Source organism: Elephas maximus, chromosome 5 (genome assembly GCF_024166365.1).
Source record: "Elephas maximus indicus isolate mEleMax1 chromosome 5, mEleMax1 primary haplotype, whole genome shotgun sequence".
NCBI classification, from domain to species: Eukaryota; Metazoa; Chordata; class Mammalia; order Proboscidea; family Elephantidae; genus Elephas; species Elephas maximus.
This window is the reverse complement of record NC_064823.1, coordinates 89,241,517-89,263,276: the sequence shown is the minus strand read 5'-3', so window position 1 is coordinate 89,263,276 and position 21,760 is coordinate 89,241,517. Positions and strand designations below refer to the sequence as shown.

General features: G+C 37.4%; 1 protein-coding gene across 1 annotated transcript in view; it reads left to right on the top strand.

The window, feature by feature from the left end:
• Positions 1–17,788, top strand: part of LOC126076729 (UDP-glucuronosyltransferase 2B18-like) — a 28,805-nt gene extending 11,017 nt beyond the window's left edge. The window contains exons 3-5 of the mRNA XM_049885293.1: positions 11,503–11,543; positions 16,812–16,899; positions 17,580–17,788. Coding sequence (XP_049741250.1) covers positions 11,503–11,543; positions 16,812–16,899; positions 17,580–17,788 — 338 coding nt within the window. The remainder of the gene's footprint in view (positions 1–11,502; positions 11,544–16,811; positions 16,900–17,579) is intronic.
• Positions 17,789–21,760: the final 3,972 nt, after the last annotated feature.

Below are 21,760 nucleotides of genomic sequence, written 5' to 3'. Positions count from 1 at the left end.
CTTCCTGCTCAGAAATCTAAAACAATTTAAATATAGTTTTATGGGCAAGCTAATCTGTTTCTTAGAAATCACTGCCTCATTGAGTTCCTTATAGTTCCCAATTCTCATTTTATTCCTAAGAATTATAATGAAGAGTTTTGCCAAATCTCACCCATTCCTAGGACATCCAAAGACCAAAGCTTTTATAACTCATGGTGGGACCAATGGCATCTATGAGGCTATCTACCGTGGGATCCTATGGTGGGCATTCCCTTGTTTGCTGATCAACCTGATAACATTGCTCGTATGAAGGCCAAGGGGGCAGCAGTGAGTCTGGACATGGACACAATGACAAGGGCAGATTTGCTCAATGCTTTGAAGACTGTCATCAATCACTCATTCTGAGTGGTTAGAATACGTTTTGTTTGTTTTTGAGGTTTTTTTTTTTTTATAATTCTTATTGTGCTTTAAGTGAAAGTTTACAAATCAAGTCTGTCTGTCATACAAAAATTTATATACACCTTGCCATATACTCCTAGTTGCTCTCCCGAAATGAGACATCACACTCCTTCTCCCCACCCTGTATTTTCAAGCCCGTTCAATCAGCTCCTGTCCTCCTCTGCTTTCTCATCTCCCCTCCAGAGAGGAGCTGGCACATAGTCTCATGTGTCTACAGGATCCAAGAAGTTCACTCCTCACCAGTATCTTTGTCTATCTGATACTCCAGTCCAACCTTGTCTGAAGATTTGGCTTTGGGAATGGATCCTGTCTTGGGCTAACAGAAAGTCTGGGGACCATGACTTCTGGGGTCCTTCTAGTCTCAGTCAGACTAAGTCTGGTCTCTTTACTAGAATTTGAGGTCTGCATCCCGCTGCTGTCTTGCTCCCTCAGGGATTCTCTGTTGTGTTCTCTGTCACAGCAGTCATTGATTTTAACTGGGCACCCTCTGGTTCTTCTGGTCTGAGGCGGATGTAGTCTCTGACTTCTGTGGCTCTTTCTGTCAGTTGGACTCATAATTACCTTGTAACTTTGGTGTTCTTCATTCTCCTTTGCTCCATGTGGTTTGAGACCAATTGATGCATCTTAGAAGGTCACTTGCTAGCGTTTAAGAACCCAGACACCACTCTCCAAAGTGGAATGCAGAATGTTTTCTTAATAGATTTTATTATACCAATTGATATAGATATACCCTGAAACCATGGTCCCTAATCCCCAGCCCTTGCTATGCTGGCCTTCAAAGCTTTCGGTTTATTCAGGAAACTTCTTTGGTTTTGGTTTAGTCCACTTGTGCTGACCTCTCCTGTATTGTGTGTTGTCTTTCCCTTCACCTAAAATAGTTCTTATCCTCGATCTAATTAGTGAAAAACCCTCACCCTCCCTACCTCCCCACTCTCATAACCATCAAAGAATATTTTCTTCTGTGTTTAAGCTATTTCTCTAGTTCTTATAATAGTGGCCTCACACAATATTTGTCCTTTTGCAACTGACTGCTTTCACTAAGCATAATGCCTTCCAGATTCCTCCACGTTATGAAAAGTTTCGTGTATTAATTATAGTTCTTTACTGACACATAGTATTCCATTGGGTGAATATACCATAATTTATATATCCATTCATCTGTTGATGAACACCTTAGTGACTTCCATCTTTTTGCTATTGTAAACTGTGCTGCAATGAATTGGGTGTGGATATATCTGTTCATAAAAAGGCTCTTATTTCTCTAAGATATATATATTCCAAAGACTGGGATTGCTGGATAATTAAAAAAAAAATTTTTTTTTTTTAATAGAGCAGTTATATTTCTAGCTTTTTAAGGAAGCACCAAATTGGTTTCCAAAGTGGTTGTACCATTTTATATTCCCACCAGCGATGTTTAAGTGTTTCGGTCTCCCCACAATCTCTCCAACATTTTTTATTTTGTGTTTTTTGGATTAATGCCAGCCTTGCTAGAGTAAAATGGAATCTAATTGTAGTTTTGATTTACATTTATCTAATGGCTAATGATCCTGAGCATTCCCTCATGTATCTGTAAGCTACCTGTATGCCATCTTTAGTGAAGTTCCTGTTCATATCCTTTGCCCATTTTTTAATTGGGTTATTTGTCTTTTTGTTGTTGAGTTTTTCAAGTATCACTTAGATTTTAGAGCTCAGGCGCTGATGAGAAATGTTATAGCTAAAAACTTTTTCCCAGTCTGTAGGTAATCTTTTTACTCTTTTGGTGAAGTCTTTGGATGAGCATAGGCGTTTGATTTTTAGGAGCTCCCAGTTATCTAGTTTCTCTTCTAGTGTTTGTTAGTAATGTTTTGTATACTGTTTATGACATGTATTAAGGCTCCTACATTATCCCTATTTTTTCTTCCATGATCTTTACTGTTTTGGATTTTATAATTAGGTCTTTGATCTTTTTTGAATTAGTTTTTGTGCATAGTGTGAGGTATGATTCTTGTTTCATTTTTTTTCAAATGGATATCCAGTTATGCCAGCACGATTTGTTAAAGAGACTGTCTTTTCCCCTTTTAAGTGACTTTTTGCCTTTGTCAAATATCAGCTGCTGATAGGTAGATGGATTTATGTCTGAATTCTCAATTCTGTTCCATTGGTCTATGTATCTGTTGTACCAGTACGAGGCTGTTTTAACTACTGTGGCAGTATAATACATTCTAAAATCAGGTAGTGTGAGGCCTCCTACTTTATTCTTCTTTTTCAGTAAAGCTTTACTTATCCAGGGTCTCTTTCTTTCCATATGAAGTTGGTAATTTGTTTTTCCATCTCGTTAAAAAATGTCATTGGAATTTGGATTGGAATTACATTGCACCTAAAGATTGCTTTTGGTAGAATAGACATTTTTACAATGTTAATCTTCCTATCCATAAGCAAGGTATGTTTTTTCACTTATGTAGGTCTCTTTTCTTTTCTTGTAGTAGTGTCTCGTAGCTTTCTTTGTATAGGTCTTTTACATCTCTGGTAAAATTTATTCCTATGTATTTTATCTTCATAGTGGCTACTGTGAATGGTATTGATTTTGTGATTTCCTCTTTGATGTTCTTTTTGTTGGTGTAATGGAATCCAACTGACTTTTTTAATGTTTTTCTTGTATCCTGATAATCTGCTGAACTCTTCTATTTGTTTCAGTAGTTTTCTGGAGGATTCTTTAGGGTTTTCTGTGTATAAGATCTTGTCATCTGCAAATAGAGGTAATTTTATTTCCTCCTTACCATTCTGGATGTCCTTTATTTCTTTATCTAGCCTAATTGCTCTGGCTAGTACCCCCAGCGCAATGTCGAATAAGAGTGTTGATAAAGGCCATCCTTGTCTGGTTCTTGTTCTCCAGGGAAATGCTTTCATACTCTTTCCATTTAGGGTGATGCTGGCTGTTAGCTTTGTATAAATGCACTTTATTATATTGAGGAATTTACTCCTATTCCTATTTTGCTGAGAGTTTTTATCATTTTTGGGTGTTGGACACTGTCAAATGCCTTTTCTGCATCAATTGATAAGATCTTGTGGCTTTTTTTTTGGTTTGTTTTATTTATGTGATGGATTGCATTAATTGTTTTTCTTATGTTGAGCTATCCCTGCATAGCTGGTATGAATCCCACTTAGTCATGATGAATTATTATTTTTTTTAATATGTTGAATTCTATGGGCTAGAATTTTGTTGAGCAAGTCCACAAGAGACAAAATATGACCTTGAGTAGATCCCACCTGAATTTAGAGACCATCTCAAGAATAGATTTGACACATTGAACAATAGTGACCAAAGACCAGAAGAGTTGTGGAATGACATCAAGGACATCATCCATGAAGAAAGCAAGAGGTCACTGAAAAGACAAGAAAGAAAGAAAAGACCAAGATGGATGTCAGAGGAGACTCTGAAACTTGCTCTTGAGCGTCAAGCAGCTAAAGCAAAAGGAAGAATTCATGAAGTAAAAGAACTGAACAGAAGATTTCAAAGGGCCTCTTGAGAAGAACAAAGTAAACTATTATAATGATATGTGCAAAGAGCTGGAGATGGAAAACCAAAAGGGAGGAACACGCTCGGCATTTCTCAAGCTAAAAGAACTGAAGAAAAAATTCAAGCCTCGAGTTGCAATAGTGAATGATTCCATGGGGAAAATATTAAACGACGCAGGAAGCATCAAAAGAAGATGGAAGGAATACACGGAGTCATTATACCAAAAAGAATTAGTCGATATTCAGCCATTTCAACAGGTGGCATTTGATAAGGAACTGACTGTACTGAAGTTAGAAGTCCAAGCTGCTCTGAAGGCACTGATGAAAAACAAGGCTCCAGGAATTGATGGAATATCAACTGAGATGTTTCAACAAACAGATGCAGCGCTGGAGGTGCTCACTCATCTATGACAAGAAATATGGAAGACAGCTTCCTCGCCAACTGACTGGAAGAGATCCATATTTATGCCTATTCCCAAGAAAGGTGATCCAACTGAATGTGGAAATTATAGAACAATATCATTAATATCACATGCAAGCAAAATTTTGCTGAAGATAATTAAAAAATGGCTGCAGCAGTATATCGACAGGGAACTGCCAGAAATTCAGGCTGGATTCAGAAGAGGACATGGAACCAGGGATATCATTGCTGATGTCAGATGGATCCTGGCTGAAAGCAGAGAATACCAGAAGGATGTTTACCTGTGTTTTATTGACTATGCAAAGGCATTCGACTGTGTGCATCATAACAAACTATGGATAACACTGCGAAGAATGGGAATACCAGAACACTTAATTGTGCTCATGAGGAACCTTTACATAGATCAAGAGGCAGTTGTTCGGACAGAACAAGGGGATACTGATTGGTGTAAAGTCAGGAAAGTTGTGCATCAGGGTTGTATTATTTCACCATAGCTATTTAATCTGTATGCTGAACAAATAATATGAGAAGCTGGACTATATGAAGAAGAACGGGGCATCAGGATTGGAGGAAGACTCATTAACAACCTGCGTTATGCAGATAACACAGTCTTGGTTGCTGAAAGTGAAGAGGACTTGAAGCACTTACTAATGAAGATCAAAGACCACAGCCTTCAGTATGGATTACACCTCAACCTAAAGAAAACAAAAATCTTCTCAACTGGACCACTGAGCAACATCATGATAAATGGAGAAAAGATTGAAGTTGTCAAGGATTTCATTTTACTTGGATCCACAATCAAGAGCCATGGAGGCAGCATTCAAGAAATCAAAAGACGCATTGCATTGGGCAAATCTGCTGCAAAGGGCCTCTTCAAAGCGTTAAAGAGCAAAGATGTCACCCTGAAGACTAAGATGGGCCTGACCCAAGCCATGGTATTTTCAATCACATCACATGCACGTGAAAGCCAGACAACGAATAAGGAAGACTGAAGAAGAGTTGATACCTTTGAATTGCGGTGTTGGCAAAGAGTATTGAATATACCATGGACTGCCAAAAGAACGAACAAATCTGTCTTGGAAGAAGTGCGGCGAGAATGCTCCTTAGAGGCAAGGATGGCAAAACTGCATCTTACATACCTTGGACGTGTTGTCAGGAGGGATCAGTCCTTGGAGAAGGACATCATGCTTGGCAGAGTACAGGGTCAGCAGAAAAGAGGAAGACCCTCAACGAAGTGGGTTGACACAGTGGCTGCAACAATGAGCTCAACCATAACAACGGTGGTAAGGATGGCTCAGGACCAAGCAGTGTTTCGTTCTGTTGTGCATAGGGTGTCTATGAGTCGGAAACAACTCAACGGCACCTAACAACAACAACAAGTTCAAGAGGGAGATAGGGATATAATTTTCTTTTTTTTTTTTTTTTTGTGGTGTCTTTACCTGGTTTTGGTATCAGGGATAAGCTGGCTTTATAGAATTAGTTTGGGAGCATTCCATCCTTTTCTATGCTCTGAAATACCTGTAGGAGTAGTAGTGTTACCTCTTCTCTGAAAGTTTGGTGGAACTCTCCATTGAAGCCTTATGTGTCAGGGCTTTTTCTGTTGAAAGTTTTTAAATTGACTTTTCAATCTCTTCTTTTGTTATGGATTTATTTAGTTGTTCTACCTCTGTTTGTGTTAGTTTAGGTAGGTAGTGTGTTTCTAAAAATTCATCCATTTCTTCTCAGTTTTCAAGTTTGATAAACTACAATTTTTTGTAGTAGTCTGATATGATTCTTTTAATTTCAGTTGGGGTTTTGTGATATCACCCACCTCATTTCTTATTCGGATTATTTGCTTCCTCTCGTGTTTTTTTTTTTTTTTTTTTTTTTGGTTCGGCCAAAGGTTTATCAATTTTTTCAAAGAACCAGCTTTTGGTCTTGTTTACATTTTTAATTGTTTGTCTGTTCTCTATTTCATTTAATTCTCCCCTAGTTTTTATTATTTGCTTTGTTCTGTTGCCTGGGGGTTTCTTTTGTTGCTCTCTTTCTATTTGTTCAAGTTGTAGGGATAATTCTTTGATTTGGGCCCTTTCTTCCTTTAGTTTGTGTGTATTTATCGATATAAATTGACCTCTGAGCACCGCTTTTGCTGTGTCCCGAAGATTCTGATAGGAAGTGTTTTCATTCTCATTTGATTGTATGGGTTTCTTTGTCCCATTCTCACAATTTTTGCAATGTTTGAGCCCAGTGTTACTGTCACTGTCTCAACCCATCTTGCTGGGGGTATTGCTATTTTTCACTGACCCCCTTCTTTATCAAGCATGATGTCCTTCTCCAGGGACTGATCCATCCTGATAACGTGTCCAAAGTATGTGAGATGATATCTCACCATACTCACTTCTAAGGAGCGTCCCGTCTGTACTTCCTCCAAGGCAGATTTGTTTATTCTCCTTGTAGTCTGTGGTATAATTTAATGTTCTTTGTCAATACCATAAATCCAAGGCATCAATTCTTCTTCAGTCTTCCTTATTTCATTGTAAAACTTGTGCATGCATATGAGTTGATTTAAGATACCATGGCTTCAGTGAGGCACAACTTAGTCCTCAAAGTGACATCTTGGCTTTTCAACACTTGAAAGAGGTCTTTTGCGGCAGATTCGCCCAATGCAAAACGTTGTTTGATTTCTTGACTGCTGCTTCCATGGACTTTGATTGTGGATCCAGGTAAAATGAAATCTTTGAAAATGTCAATATTTTCTCTGTTTATCATGACATTGCTTATTGGTCCAGTTGTGAAGATTTTGTTTTCTTTATCTTGAAGTGTAATACATACTTTGACCATCATCAGTTGGAATGTTAGAATGTTGCCGGTTCAAAAGTGTAAATTTATGGAACTAGAAATATTTGTTGTTCAAATTATCTGCAGACATTCATTAATTTCATTTAATTACTGCTATTATTATCATCATAATTATTCTGTACATATTTTCACCTTTTCATTCATATTGACTCTAAAAGGAAATAAAACATTTTGAGACTTTATTGATAATACTAGTACCATGGACATTTACATTTTAAGAGCAACATTATTTGAATTTTAGTACACCTATTGCTCATTTAGGAAGCCTGGTGGTATAGCAGTTAAGAGCTATGGCTGCTAACCCAAAGGTTGGCTGTTCGAATCCACCAGGAGGGCCTTAGAAACCATATGGGGCAGTTCTATTCTGTCCTATACAGTCACTGTGAGTTGGAATTGGCTCAAAGACAACAGGTTTTTTTGGTATTGCTCAATCTAAATGATTACCGTGTTAAGGATATTTTATTTTTTATTATTTTAAAAGGAATATACCTCTCATTTGGTGAGTTCATATAAAAGTGTATCTCTCTAGTATAGATGTCTTTATACAATTTTAATTTTTAATAAATATAATGGTGGTGTTGAAACATGAAGGGAGTTTATTAGCTTATATCTATTGAATGCTTATCACATGCAAGGTGTTTTTGTTAAGTTCTTCACTTGTATTAAGTGAAGTCTTCATTATATTCTATCTCTATTATATTCCAAAAATGCTTCAGGAGTAGTGGCTCTTCCATGGTGTTTTTTAAGTAACAGAGAGCCAAGTTATCTCCATTGCTGTTGCTACACTGTCATTTTACAGCACTTTGGAATTCAGAGTTCATAAACCATATGCCTTTATTCACAGTTTTCCCTTGATCATAATGATTTTCAACAGAGCAAAAAACAAATACAACTGCAATGCCTTAAAGTAAAATGTTGAGCAATATCCACAATCTAAAATAACAATGCTAACAAGAAAATAAAAAATAAAAACAGTAAACATTTACTGTCTATGATAAGAACAATTCTAAGTATTCTAAGACTCAAACCATTATTCCTTACAATAATCAGATAAAAGAGTCACTATCCCCATCCCATTTTAACAAAAAGATATCTGAGGCACAAAGAGAATAAATAACTTCTGCAAAACAGGCAGCAAGTGTCAGAATCAAGATTCAAAACAGGACAACCCACTTTCACACATTTAATACTCAGTCCCTGATATAAAGTCAATACTAATTCCTGGCCAGCACCAAGCCTTGACCAGTCCTGCTTAGACACGTGCCAGGACCTCATGATAGACCTGCTTCCTATTTCTGGATAATGGTATTAGTACTATGTAGATGAAAAATGAAAAAATGAACAGTTAGAATGCAGTATTCACCACCTACTTAGAAAATTATAAAGAAATATTGGCACAGAAATAAAAATCTATCAGCGTGAAGTTGCAATACATGAAAAAAAAAGAATCTTTAATGAACATTTGAATCTACAATGCTTGCAGAGGTGGAGTTTCTGCTTAGACATGTAAGTCTCTGGCTCGCATGGGTTTTTTTCTTTGTTGTTTCTTTTAGTTCATATGTCTGTTTTAATTTTCAACACCAACATATTTTGAACATCTTGACATACAGAGATCTGAAACTTATTCCTGTTTTCTAAGAAAAGTGAATATGAGTGGCAATATTTAAGAATATATACATTTCCCTGTTCCTATTTTATTTTCAGGAATATCACTACAATGTATGAATTGATGGGGAAAGCTGATACATGGCTGATACGAACATACTGGGATTTTGAATTTCCTTTTTTTTTTTTTTTTTTCCCCATTCTTACTTACTTTTGATTTGTGGGAGGACTCTACAACAAACCTGCCAAACCTTTGCCTAAGGTAAAACTATGGCCTCTCAAAAAGTGTTTTCCACTCCCAGTCCAGATGTCTTGTGAAAAACACACATGAAAACATCTAACATTTCATCACTACATTCCCTCACACGTCATGAGTTTCATTTATTATTGTCACAACAAGTTTGTAGGTTACATTAGAGTTGTGGAGAAGGTTAAGAGAAAGGTCAGATCATGTACGTACAGCCATTTTTAAAGTGTTTTTCAAGGCCCAACATATAAGAAAATAATTTTTCCACGCAGTGTATTCTGTGTCAAATTCTAGATGCCAAATTCTCTACTCACAACTGGAGAGGGAGCAGTGAAAAAAAGAGACAGAGTCCCGGCCCTCTGGAAGCTCACAGACTAGATGGCAAGATAAGCCATAAACATTAAACAAGTATATGCATTTATATACAATAAAGCACAGATAATATTATGATAGGTAAGACTGAGATAGTGTAGCAGTTCTCTCCAATTTTAATTGAGAAAATTGCAATCAAAATTAAAAAAAAAGACTAATAATGTCATATCAAAAGTGAAAATATGTGTCTATATTCAAAGTCCATGCTAGAGATAAGATGGGATATGGGGTGATGATATGTGATTTTATGATAGCAGCACATTCAGAAAGACTCCAATTCTACCCAAACCTGTAATACCATCTGTATAAAAATATAGGGGTGCACAGGAGAAAAAGGCAGACAAAATTAAAGGAAAAAAAGGTTTTATTTAATTTTATCTAAACTTGTGCTTATACTCCAAAGTGCAGCATTTTCTATTAAAATACAGCTCTGTGTATATCTTTGGATCAAGCATAAGGCAGTTCTTATTCCCCTACATGTGACCCTTACAAGAACTTGTTATCAGAGATTTAGGCTCTGGAATGCATGCATGCGTGCAGAGAGGACAGCAGAATGAGGGTAAACACTTGACACCACAGAAATGCAAGGCAGGGCAAAGTGCCAGATCCTTGTGAGTGGCATTTGTGGACATACTTTCTGATAAAGAGAAAAGTGCATGAATTTGGGGAAAGTAGAGAGAGAATTTCTTATTTCTCATGGTATAATTGACTAGGTAAGTTACAACATAAATACAAATATACGACTGATTCTGTGCTGCTTTCCAACTATGTGACTGTGGACAAGTAACTTAGCTTTCTATGCCTCAGCATCCTTATCTCTAAAATAAGGACACTAATAGCTTGTATCTCATTGGACTGGTATGAGAATAAAATGGCCTACTTTGTGTAAAGTCTTACAGAGAACGAAGCACATAGTTATGCTTAACAAATGTTAACTATTGTGATTACAACTTTGGTTTGTGCCCCCATCAACAAAAGGATTTAAAAGGATTTGTGAAGAAAGTGGACTCCACAAGATTAAAAAAGGGAAAAGAGCTAGCAAGAAATAAAACAAGGCAAAAATAAGGCCAAAACTTGTCACAGGTTTTACATTAAACACGTGATAATAAAACTTCTAGAAACAACTGACTTCTGAGGATAATCAGAGTTACACTAGCTAGATGTACTAGCAAAAAACCAAAAAATCTAAATTCTCTTAGAAGCTTTAATATCTGATCATTTATCTATACCAGAGGGTTTCCTTCTGACATTTTTAGAAATGTGTATTAGAATAAATACTGGCAAACACATAACTTTCTTCCCCCAAGACGTTTCTGGATGCACTCCAGCGTTTGATTCAGTCTGATTTGACATCACAGAGTTTCACAGAATAAAACAAAGCAGAGATCGTTGTAACCTGATAAGACCATTTCTGGGAAAAAGCTTCTCTCAGAAGTAACTTGGAACTAGACTTAATGCTCTGAGAGACTGGAGGACCCTCTGAAACTATGACCCCTGGACGCTCTGTTAACCCATAATTAAAACCACTCCCGAAGCCCACCCCTCAGACAAAGATTAGAATGGACTATAAAATAATAATAATAATACAGGTGAAGAGTGTGCTTCTTAGGTCAGTCAGATACAGGAGACCAAATGGACGGCTTCTGTCTGGAAGTGGGATGAGAAGGCAGGAAGGGACAGAAACTGATTGAATGGAAACAAGGAACCCAGGTGGAAAGGGGGAGTATGCTGTCACATTGTGGGGATTGCAACTAATGTCACAAAACAATATGTGTATAAATTTTTGTATGAGAAATTAACTTGAGCTGTAAACTTTCACCTAAAGCAGAATTTTAAAAAAAGGAAGTTACTTGCAATGATGTATTAAAAATCATTCAGTAATGCATAAAATTAGAAAACATATCCTTTTATTTCAACCATTTGAATGGCCTAAATCACTAGCTAGGCTTGACATCAAGTATAATGAGTAGATCATCAGGCAGGAAATGACTGCTTACATATCAAATTGTAACATAGTTGCTAAGTTAGAATATATATGAAGATTTTTCATAATTGTGTCATGGGCTTCTATGAGTACATAGATAAGTTGACCTGATTGAATCAACCCTTGCCAAGATTGCACAGAAAGTATGCTAAATTGTCTATATGCTGAACAATTACTTGAATGAACCTATTTAAGGTCATAAAAGAGGGCCCTTTAAAATGGTTTCCACAAAGGGAAGACAATTTCAAAATACAATTAGGTAAAAATGATCTCAGATTCCCATTTTTCTTTTTTGTTTACATTCTGAAAGAGTACAAAGGGGGACTCATTTGCTTACATAGTCCACATTGAGTTTTATGTTGCTCTCAGAAACATTTATATATTAGAGTATGTGTGTGATGTCTTGATGCGATTATGATATTATGACCAGGAACATAAGAATGCCCAAATTTTTCCCTGCAATTTAAAGGGTTTCCCTAAGAGGGACTCTGGAAGTTATGAGCAGCACCAGAGAGGAATAGGTACAATTAAATTAGTTGCTGCACAGGAACTCAATATTAAAAATAGAATTTGATAAAATGATGAGTTGGACATTAAAATTCAGACCGAGGTGAAATTAGAACTCCTTCTTCCTGCTCTGGCCCCTTCTTCTCCCAAGGTGAAAATAATGTGTATCTTAAAATCAGCCCTCTATTTAGAGACCCAGAAAAAATCCTGTGGAATCCTGGAGAAGAATTGCAGAGGCACCTGACCCAGGGGACCAGGCTTTGCATCCTATGAAAGCAGTAAAGGGCAATGTTAAGGAAGGGGCACAGGTTTTTGACTTTAAGGTCTCCTTAGCCCTGCCAAGCAAAATTTTGCTAAAGATAATTCAAAAGTGGTTGCAGCAGTACATCGGCAGAGAACTGTCAGCAATTCAAGCTGGATTCAGAAAAGGATGTGGAACAAGGGATGTCATTGCTGATATCAGATGGATTATGTTTGAAAGCATAGAGTATCAGAAAGATGTTTACCTGTGTTTTCCTGAATATGCAAAGGCATTTGACTGTGTGGATCCTAACAAATTATGGGTAACATTGCAAACAATGGAATTCCAGAACACTTAATTGTGCTCATGAGGAACCTGTCCATAGACCAAGAGGCAGTTGTTTGAACTAAGCAAGGGGATACTGCACGGTTTAAAACCAAGAAAGGTTTGCCTCAGGGTGGCTTCCGTTCACCATACGTATTCAGTCTGTATATTGAGCAAATAATCCCAGAAGCTGGACTATATGAAGAAAAATGGGGAATGAGGACTGGAGGAAAACTCATTAACAACTTGCGATATGCAGATGACACAACCTTGCTTGCAAAATGAAGAGGACATGAAGCACTTATTGATGAAGATTAAAGGCCATAACCATCAATATGCATTACACTTTAGCATAAAGAAAACAAAAGTCCACACAGCTGGAGCAAAAAGCAACATCATGATAAATGGAGAAAATTTTGAAGTTATCAAGAATTTCATTTATATGGATCCACAATCAACACCCATGGAAGCGGCAATCAAGAAATCAAACGACGTATTTCACCGGGCAAATCTGCTGCAACAGACCTCCTCCAAGTACTAAAAAGGACCTGACCCAAGCCATGGTGCTTTCAATTGTCTCACATGCCTCTGAAGACTGGACAATGACTAAGAAAGACCAAAGAAGAATGCTGAATATACGATGGACTGCCAGAAGAAGGAACATACTGTCTTGGAAGAAGTACGAGGATGACAAGACTTCATATCACATACCTTGGACACTTTATCAGGAGGGGCCAGTCACTGGAAAAGGACATCATTCTTTGTAAAGTAGAGGATCAGCTAAAAAAAGGAAGACCCTCAATAAGATTTATTGACACAGTGGCTACAAAAATGGGCTCAAGCATAATAACAATTATGAGGATGGCACAGGAATGGGCTGTTTCATTCTGTTGTACATGAAGTGGCTATGAGTCGGAACCAACTCGACAACACCTAATAATAACAACATTAGTAACTGTGGCCTAATCGATATAACTGTTCTGGTCAATCAGAATAACAACAGTTAATTTCTCAGGGTTTAGGGCAAAACATGAGAAGCAATCACTGAAAAGCACTGGGTAGAGTCAGACAGATGGAAGAACAAAAGATCTCTTTCTGGTAAAGTCCTATTTTTAATTTTCTGGTAATATCAATCTGAGCTGTCTTACTGGGAAAAAAGTACTTGGCACCTTCATGTCTGATTGAAACTGTTTCCAAATAACCCATACTATATTTGCTCTAAGGAACTGGAATTAGGCTGAAACCAGATTGACAGATTATAGACAGGAAACCTGCCACAAAAAAGATTGCTCTAATGACCTAGGCTTCCTTGAGATTTTATTTGATTGAGAAGAGGCAGTGGTGGCATTAGGTACTACTTTGAGCTAGATGTAGCACCTTTGATACATGAGGCATTCCAAATTAGGTTGTTCTGGTACATAAAGTGGAAACCCTGGTAGTGTAGTGGCTAAGAGTTTGGCTGCTAACCAGAAGATAGGCAGTTGGAATCCACCAGGCACTCCTTGGAAACCCTATGAGGCAGTTCTACTCTGACCTATAGGGGCACTATGAGTCAGAATCGACTAAGAAGCTATGGGTTTGGCTTTTTCTTTCTAGTCTGTGAAGTGCAACTAGGTAACTTAATAGCAGAAACTGCTAATTTTCTTATTTGAGGTTATTATGATGCCTTTGAATTATGGTTTTGGTGAAGAATATTGAAGGTACTATGGACTGCCAGAAGAATGAACAAGCCTGTCTTGGAAAAAATACAGCCAGAATGCTCCTTGGGAGCAAGGATGGCAAGACTTTGTCTCATATACTTTGGACATGTTATCAGGAGGGACCAGTCCCTGCAGAAGGATATCATGCACGATAAATTAGAAAGTCAGTGAAAAAGAGGAAAACCCTTTGTCATGGATTGAATTGTGTCCTCCAAAAATACCTGTCAACATGGTTAGGCCCTGATTCCCAGTATTGTGTGGATTGTCCTCCATTTTGTGATTGCAATTTTATGGTCAAGAGGATTAGGGTGGGATTGTAACACCCTTACTGAGGTCGCATCCCTGATCCAACGTAAAGGCAGTTTTTCTGGGGTGTGCCCTGTACCACCTTTTGCCTCTTAAAAAGGAGAGGGACAGGCACAGAGAGCGGAGGACCTCATACCGCCAAGAAAGCAGTGCCAGGAGCAGAGTGGGTCCTTTGGACCTGGGGTCCCTACACAAAGAAGCTCCCAGTCAGGGTGAAGATTGAAGAGAAGACCAATGGAGAGAGAAATCCTTTCCTTGGAGCTGAAGCCCTGACTTTGGACTTTTAGCCTACTTTACTATGAAGAAATAAATTTCTCTTTGTTAAAGCCATGCTCTAGTGGTATTTCTGTTATAGCAGCACTAGATGACTAACACATCCTCTATGAGATGGATTGACACAGTGGCTGCAACAACGGGCTCAAACTGCAACGATTGTAAGGATGGCGCAGGACCAGCCATGTTTCCTTTCATTGTACAATGAGTCTTTACGAGTCAAAACCAACTCGAAGTCAACTAACAATAACAACATGGTCAATAACTACTACAGATGACACACCTTTGCTTGCCAAAAACGAAAAAAAAAAACTTGAATCACTTAGCGTTGAAGGTAAAAGACTAGAACCTTCACTGTGGCTTACACCTGAACATGAAGAAAACTAGACCAATAGATAACATCACAGTAAATGAAGAAAACACTGAAGTAATTAATGATTTCATTCCACTTGCATCAAAAATCAAAATCCATGGAAGCAACAGTCAAGATTTCAAACAGCATATTAAATTGGGAAAAGCCAAACCAAACCTATTACTGTCAAGTTGATACCAACTCATAGCAACCCTATACGACAGAGCAGGTCTGACCCATAGGGTTTCCAAGGATAGGTTGGTGGATTGGAATTGCTGACCTTTTGATTAGCAGCCACAGCTCTTAAGCACTGTGCCACCAGGGCTCCTGAATTAGGAAAGGTGTTGCAAAAGACCTCTTTAAAGTTTTAAAAAGGAAAGGTGCCACTTTAATGACTAAGGTTCGCCTGACCTAAGGAATGATCTCTTCAACTGTCTCATGTGTGTGTAAAAGCTGGACAATGGGAAAGGAAGACTGAAGAAGAACTGATGCTTTTGGATTGTGGTATTGCAAAGCATGTTGAATACACTGTGGACTGCCAAAAGAAAAAAAAAATGATTTAGAAGAAAGAGAATGAGGATGCTTCTCAGTAGTAAGGATGGCAAGATTTCAGCTCAATTATTTTGGACGCATCATCAGGGAAGACCAATCACTAGCAAAGAACATTATGTTTGGTAAAATAGGCAGTCAGCAAAATCCTCAAGGAGATGAATTGAAACAACAGCCACAACAATGAACAACAAATAATGATTGTGAAGATAGTGCGGTATCAGTTACATGATCCATTCTGTAATACTTAAGGTCGCCATGAGCCAGAGTCCACTTGACAGCAACCGACAATAAAAACAACAAAATAGTCAATGACAATAACGTGGCAATGTCAGCTAGTTTTTATTTTAATACCCGCCATATTATTGTTTCTGGAATTCCTAGCTGATTCATAACATGTTACCATATAATGACAATTCCACTACTAATGCCTCACTAGGGAAAAAAAAAAGTGAGATTGTGCCTTCAGCAAATTTCTGTTAAAAAGAATGAAAGTAGCAGTGTTCTTCCAGTACTTAATCAAAAATAATTTATATTCTATGCATAAGGAAAAGAAAATTTATTACCCCCAAGTAGAATAAAGTATAATATTATTGACAATTATTATAATATAATATACTTCACTATACTTCCTACTTTGTTATAAATATATAACTCTTCACCAGAATTCTTTATGAAAAAGTAAACATAAGCAAATTCTCAACTATTTTCCTCAGAAAATGCTACAGCAAGAAAAGATTTTTCCATAGTTAAACCAGGTGTTTGCTATATGAGATGGGCCCAGGAGATAAATCTGTGGGAATTTCAGTTAATTTTGTGTTTTAAACACTACAGTTCTGATTGATTCTTGAACACGTCTTAAATACTATAGTTCTTCACTTACAGTCTAGTTGCCTTCAGCTCTTCACAACAAATAATAGCATTTTATAGTAAACACTCTAAAAAATACATGATAAATGAGTACTTAGATATGTGGTACTTTATTTTTTTTTAACTATTGGTCAATACTCGTTATTTAACATTTCTGGGCAGAAGATAGCCTCTCTGTTCATTAGATGAAGCAAGGCAAGATGACTTCTTAGTATCCTTTAATTTATGAAAAATAATATCAATCTGTTATCTTAGTCATAGAAAAAAGCATTCACTTCGTCTTTAATAGGTTGAGTGGAGATTCGATAGCAAGACACCAGATATACTGGGACCTAATACTTGGCTGTATGAGTGGATTCCCCAGAATGATCTTCTTGGTAAGGCTGTGAGAAACAAGTACTAAAAATCTGAATAAGAGGCTATTTAAGGAATAATTGTTCACAGCAACCAAATCCAACTTCTGCTTTGAAAGCATTGGCAATCAGGCACTAATTACCTCTGATCTATAAATTTTCAATAACTTATGGATTGTCTGTCTTTCTTGCCTCCAGGATTTCCTACCTCAAATCTATCTTCCCCAGTATCTAAGGCATTATAGGAAAACAACACTATTTTCCTTTGAATTTTCAGTGGCTCACACTGCCTACAAAGTAAAGTGCGAACCTAATAGGACACAAAATACTTTGTGATCAGCATAAATCTACCATTTTCCTTCTATTTCCAAACATCCCCTGAGATACTGCATATACCAAAGAATCATTTTCTTTACTCTTAAGAGATAATGTTCCTTCACGCTTCTGCGATTTAAGCATGGAAAATTGTTTGGATCTAGGTTCCTCCCACACTTTTCTAACTGACAAATCAACTGGACACCAAAGCTTTCTTTCGTTTCCTCCTACAGTGTCCTCTGGTAATAATCTTAAGGTGTATATGTGACACCTTGAGTACATTAATCCTGGGCAGAAAACATTGCCTTCTGTATTGCCTTACACTATCCATTTCCGCTTTTGATTAAGGGACTCAGAACTTTTTTTTTTAATTTTAACTTCTTTCTTAGGTCATCAAAAAACCAAAGCTTTTATCACTCGTTGTGGAACCAATGGCATCTATGAAGCCATTTACCTTGGAATTCCCATGGTGGAACTCCGCATGTTTATTGATCAACCTGATAACTTCACTCACATGGAGGCCAAGGGAGCAGATGTCCACTTAAACTTGAACACAATGTCAAGCACAGATTTGGTCAATGCACTGAACAGTCATTAATCACACTTCATGAAAATAACATATTTTTGCTAGGTAGTGTTTATAGATAGTTTCTATTATCAACAGCAAGTATGAATATCATCTCAGTTTAAAAAGGATAACTTGAAATTCACTTTTATTTTCAAGCAGTAATTTCAAAGTCATATTTTAATTCCACAAATTTAATTGCAAAACAATTTGTGCAACAATTCCATTTTTTTTAAATTCAAAAATATACAAATATTAAGTAGGTAATGTCAAAAACCTAAATGCTTAGAGAAACACCAAAAATTAGTGCGACAGAATATATTTATTGTGAGCAGATACTATTCAAATTGGGCAGAAGCAACCCCAAGGTATTGGGAAGGTGGCCCAAAGAGGACACAGGGAAATCCAGTTATATAGGTCATTGTTATGCTAATTTCCCAAGAGATAACATCAAACTATGTGCAGGATTCCAGGCAGTTGAAGACACAGAGTCACTAATGATAATACTATGCATTTTTCAGTCAGATGCTGGGGTTCCTAATTCTCCAAAAAGCTCAATGTCTAAGACAAAATGATCTCCTCTAAACTGCTTACCGGGCTGTTGTATGACTTGATGGAGACATTAAGAAAATAGTTCCTTAAAGGTCAAGGTTTAACAGGACACCTAAGGGCAGATGGCTTGGATGGATCACCCCAATTCTGTGAACCCAGAAATCTGGATTCCAGGAGAATCAGAACAATTTTGTCTATAATTGTAAGAAGTACGTTTTTTTTAATATGATAGAATTCACAGAAGGGAAGATATCTGACACATAAAATATTTCAATACAGCTAATGTAATTTAATTATCAACCTAAACGAAAAAAATACAAACATTAATTGACTGAAGAAAAAGCATTTTATAAAATTCAACATTTATTCATGATATTTTAAAAAATATTTGCCAATCATAAATAAATATTAAAGGAAATTTCTTGATCAGATAAAGGTTACCTACAAAATATCTTTAGGAAATATTACACTTAATGGCAAAATAGATAAAACTTTCCCCATTAGTCATCAGAAAAATGTAACATCAAGCCTGAATGCTATACCACTATGAAACCATCAAAATATCTATAGCTTGAAGAGACTGACAATACCTATTACTGGCAAGGATGTGGAGAAATATGAACTCATGGACACTACTGATGGTAATGTAAATTAATAAATCACTTTAGAAAACTATTTAGTAATATCAATGACACTCAAATATGCATGTACCTTTCATCCATCAATAAACTCAAGAAGCAGAAATCTAATAGCAACATATAAGCATGTGCACCAAAAGACATATGCAAGAATATTTATAGCAATAATATTAGTAATAGCCAAAAAAATTAATAACTCAAATGTCCATTATTCCTAAAATGAACATGTTAATTATGGTATTCTCATACAGTGGAATACTATAAGCAATGGAATTAGCAGACAACTGCTATACGAAAAAATAGACACAAACAAGTACATACCCTATGGGAGTGGTGACTGGAAGTTTCCATGAGATGAGGCGTGCTTCTGAGAACCTTGTAAAGCTCTGCATCTTGATTTTGGTAGTAGTAACACTGGTGTTTTCAATTTGTGATACCTTATTTAGCTGTTTACTTATGCTGTGCATTTTTCTTATTTATTTTATGCTTGAATTAACGGTTTATTACAGAAAATATAATGTATTTAAAATTATAGGAATCAAATAGCAAAACATACATAGAACAATGGAGAAAGTACATAGGTGTGCTATTGTAGTGTGGCAGGAAAGGTCTGAGGGGTGATATTTAGCCAAAACCTCAATCAAAAGGTAAATGTGAGTCTTGGTATGTTGCAAGGAAAAGTGTTCCAGGAAAGAGTGGAAAGATGTTGTGGTGGGAACAAGTTTGGCATGTTCAAGAAACAACAGGAAAGCCAATGTGCCTATTGGAGCCTGTGCATGGGACAAAATGATGCAAGTTGTTGCCAAAAGCCTCATCATGTAGAGTTCTGTAGTCGGGAGAACAGATTTTTATTTTATTCTAAATGTCATGAGAAGCCAATTAAAAGTTTTTAGTAGGTTAGTGTCTTAATCTGATGTATATTTCAAAAAACTCACTCTGGCTACTGGGGGAAAACAGACAGTTGAGGGTACAAAAGAAAAATGGAAGCAGAGAGACCATTAAGAGGCATTTTATCGAAGGCAGAAGCAAGATGGCAGAATAGAAAGATGCTTCCTGTGAGCCCTTTTTACAGCAAACACCCCCCCAAAAACCAAGTGAAACGAGTATATTTATGACAAGCTGGGATCTCTGAGCAACAAAGGCAAGCTTAGAAAATGAACTGAGGGGAAGGCCAAGGAAGAGACAGTTCAGAAGTGGAGAGGAGTTACTGGACCTGAATCACGAGGAGCCCTCAGGCACCATTCCTGGGAGCCACAGCAGCGGGCTTGTACTAGCGTTCAACAGCAGTTTCCTCAGGGAGAAGCAGCCTACTCACACCTCGAGAACCAGAGAAGAACGGTGCTCTTGGCAAAAGCTAAGTACTTGCATATAATTTACCATGCCCCCCTTCTCCCAAGCTGGTTTCAGTGGCTGACTTCCGTGGGCCTGATCTAGGTTCCGTTGAGTACCTAGAGCCATTCTTCCAACCTTAGAGAAGAAATAAATTTGAAATTGGGGGAGAAGATAATTTGCCAGCTCCACTAACTGGGGGAGCTCAGGACAGAAGCGGCTCCTGTCCAGGCATAAATGGCCCATGGACTTTAAGTACATTTCCCCTCTGCATGGACCTGTGTGGGCCTATTTTCGGCAATAGGCTCTTGTTGCAGACTTCAACTGTTTCAACTGTGCAGTGAGGAGGTGAGCGTTTGATGTTTGACATTGCTTTTGCTATTAAACAGGGTCCTCACCTACCCACATCAGGGGCCTAAGGACTGGTAGCTCCATTCAGGTCACCCAGCCACCTGTGACAGGGGTCCAAGGATAACTGGTACCTTCCTGTCCTTACAACCAAAAACACTGGGTGCTCATGGTCAGTTGGTAGAACCCACCCACCTGTACCCTTTAAGAAACAGGGACACGCTTTCCTCAGAGACACATGGGGGACGATTCTCAGCCCCCAGCCTTGTTCAGAGTGTGAACCCCTGCTGCAATCACATACTGGTACCTACACCAATCACCCCTGCCTTTCTAAGACTGTAGGACAGAGGCTGTACCACCCACTTGATGATCAGCTACCTGGACACCTGAGCTGAATTCATTCAAGAAAAGCGAATGGACTTCTAGACTGAAATACCTGATAACAGCTCTAGCCATCTGGTGACAGGACGTCAGAGTTCCAGAGCTAAAATAATCAAGCCAGCTCACTCAAGCAACCCATTTGGGCATATCAAAACAAAACAAAGCAAGAAGCTACAACACAGTAAGCAAACATAAAACAAACTGATACAATAACTTATAGATGGCCCGGAGACAACAGTCAATATCAAGTGACATAAACAGACCACGATAGCCTTAACAAGCTCTCAAAACAAAGAATCAAGGGATCTTCTAGATAAAAGTGCATTCCTGGAATTACCAGAGGCAGAATACAAAAGATTAATATACCGAACCTTTCAAGACATCAGGAAGGAAATGAGGCAATACACACAACAAGCCAAGGAACACACGGATAAAGCAATTGAAGAAACTAGAAAGATTATTCAGGAACACAATGGAAAATTTAATAAGCTGGAAAAATCCACAGACAGACAGCAATCAGAAATTCAGAAGATTAACAATAAAATTACAGAAGTAGACATTTTGAAAGAAAGAGTAACAAATTGAGCAAATGGAAGGCAGAATTTCTGAAATTGAACATAAAGCACTTAAGCACTAATAAATTTGAAGAAAAATCAGATAAAAGAATTATTTGAAAAATGAAGAAATCTTAAGAATCATGTGAGACTCTATCAAGAGAAATAATCTACAAGTGACTGGAGTCTCAGAACAGGGAGGA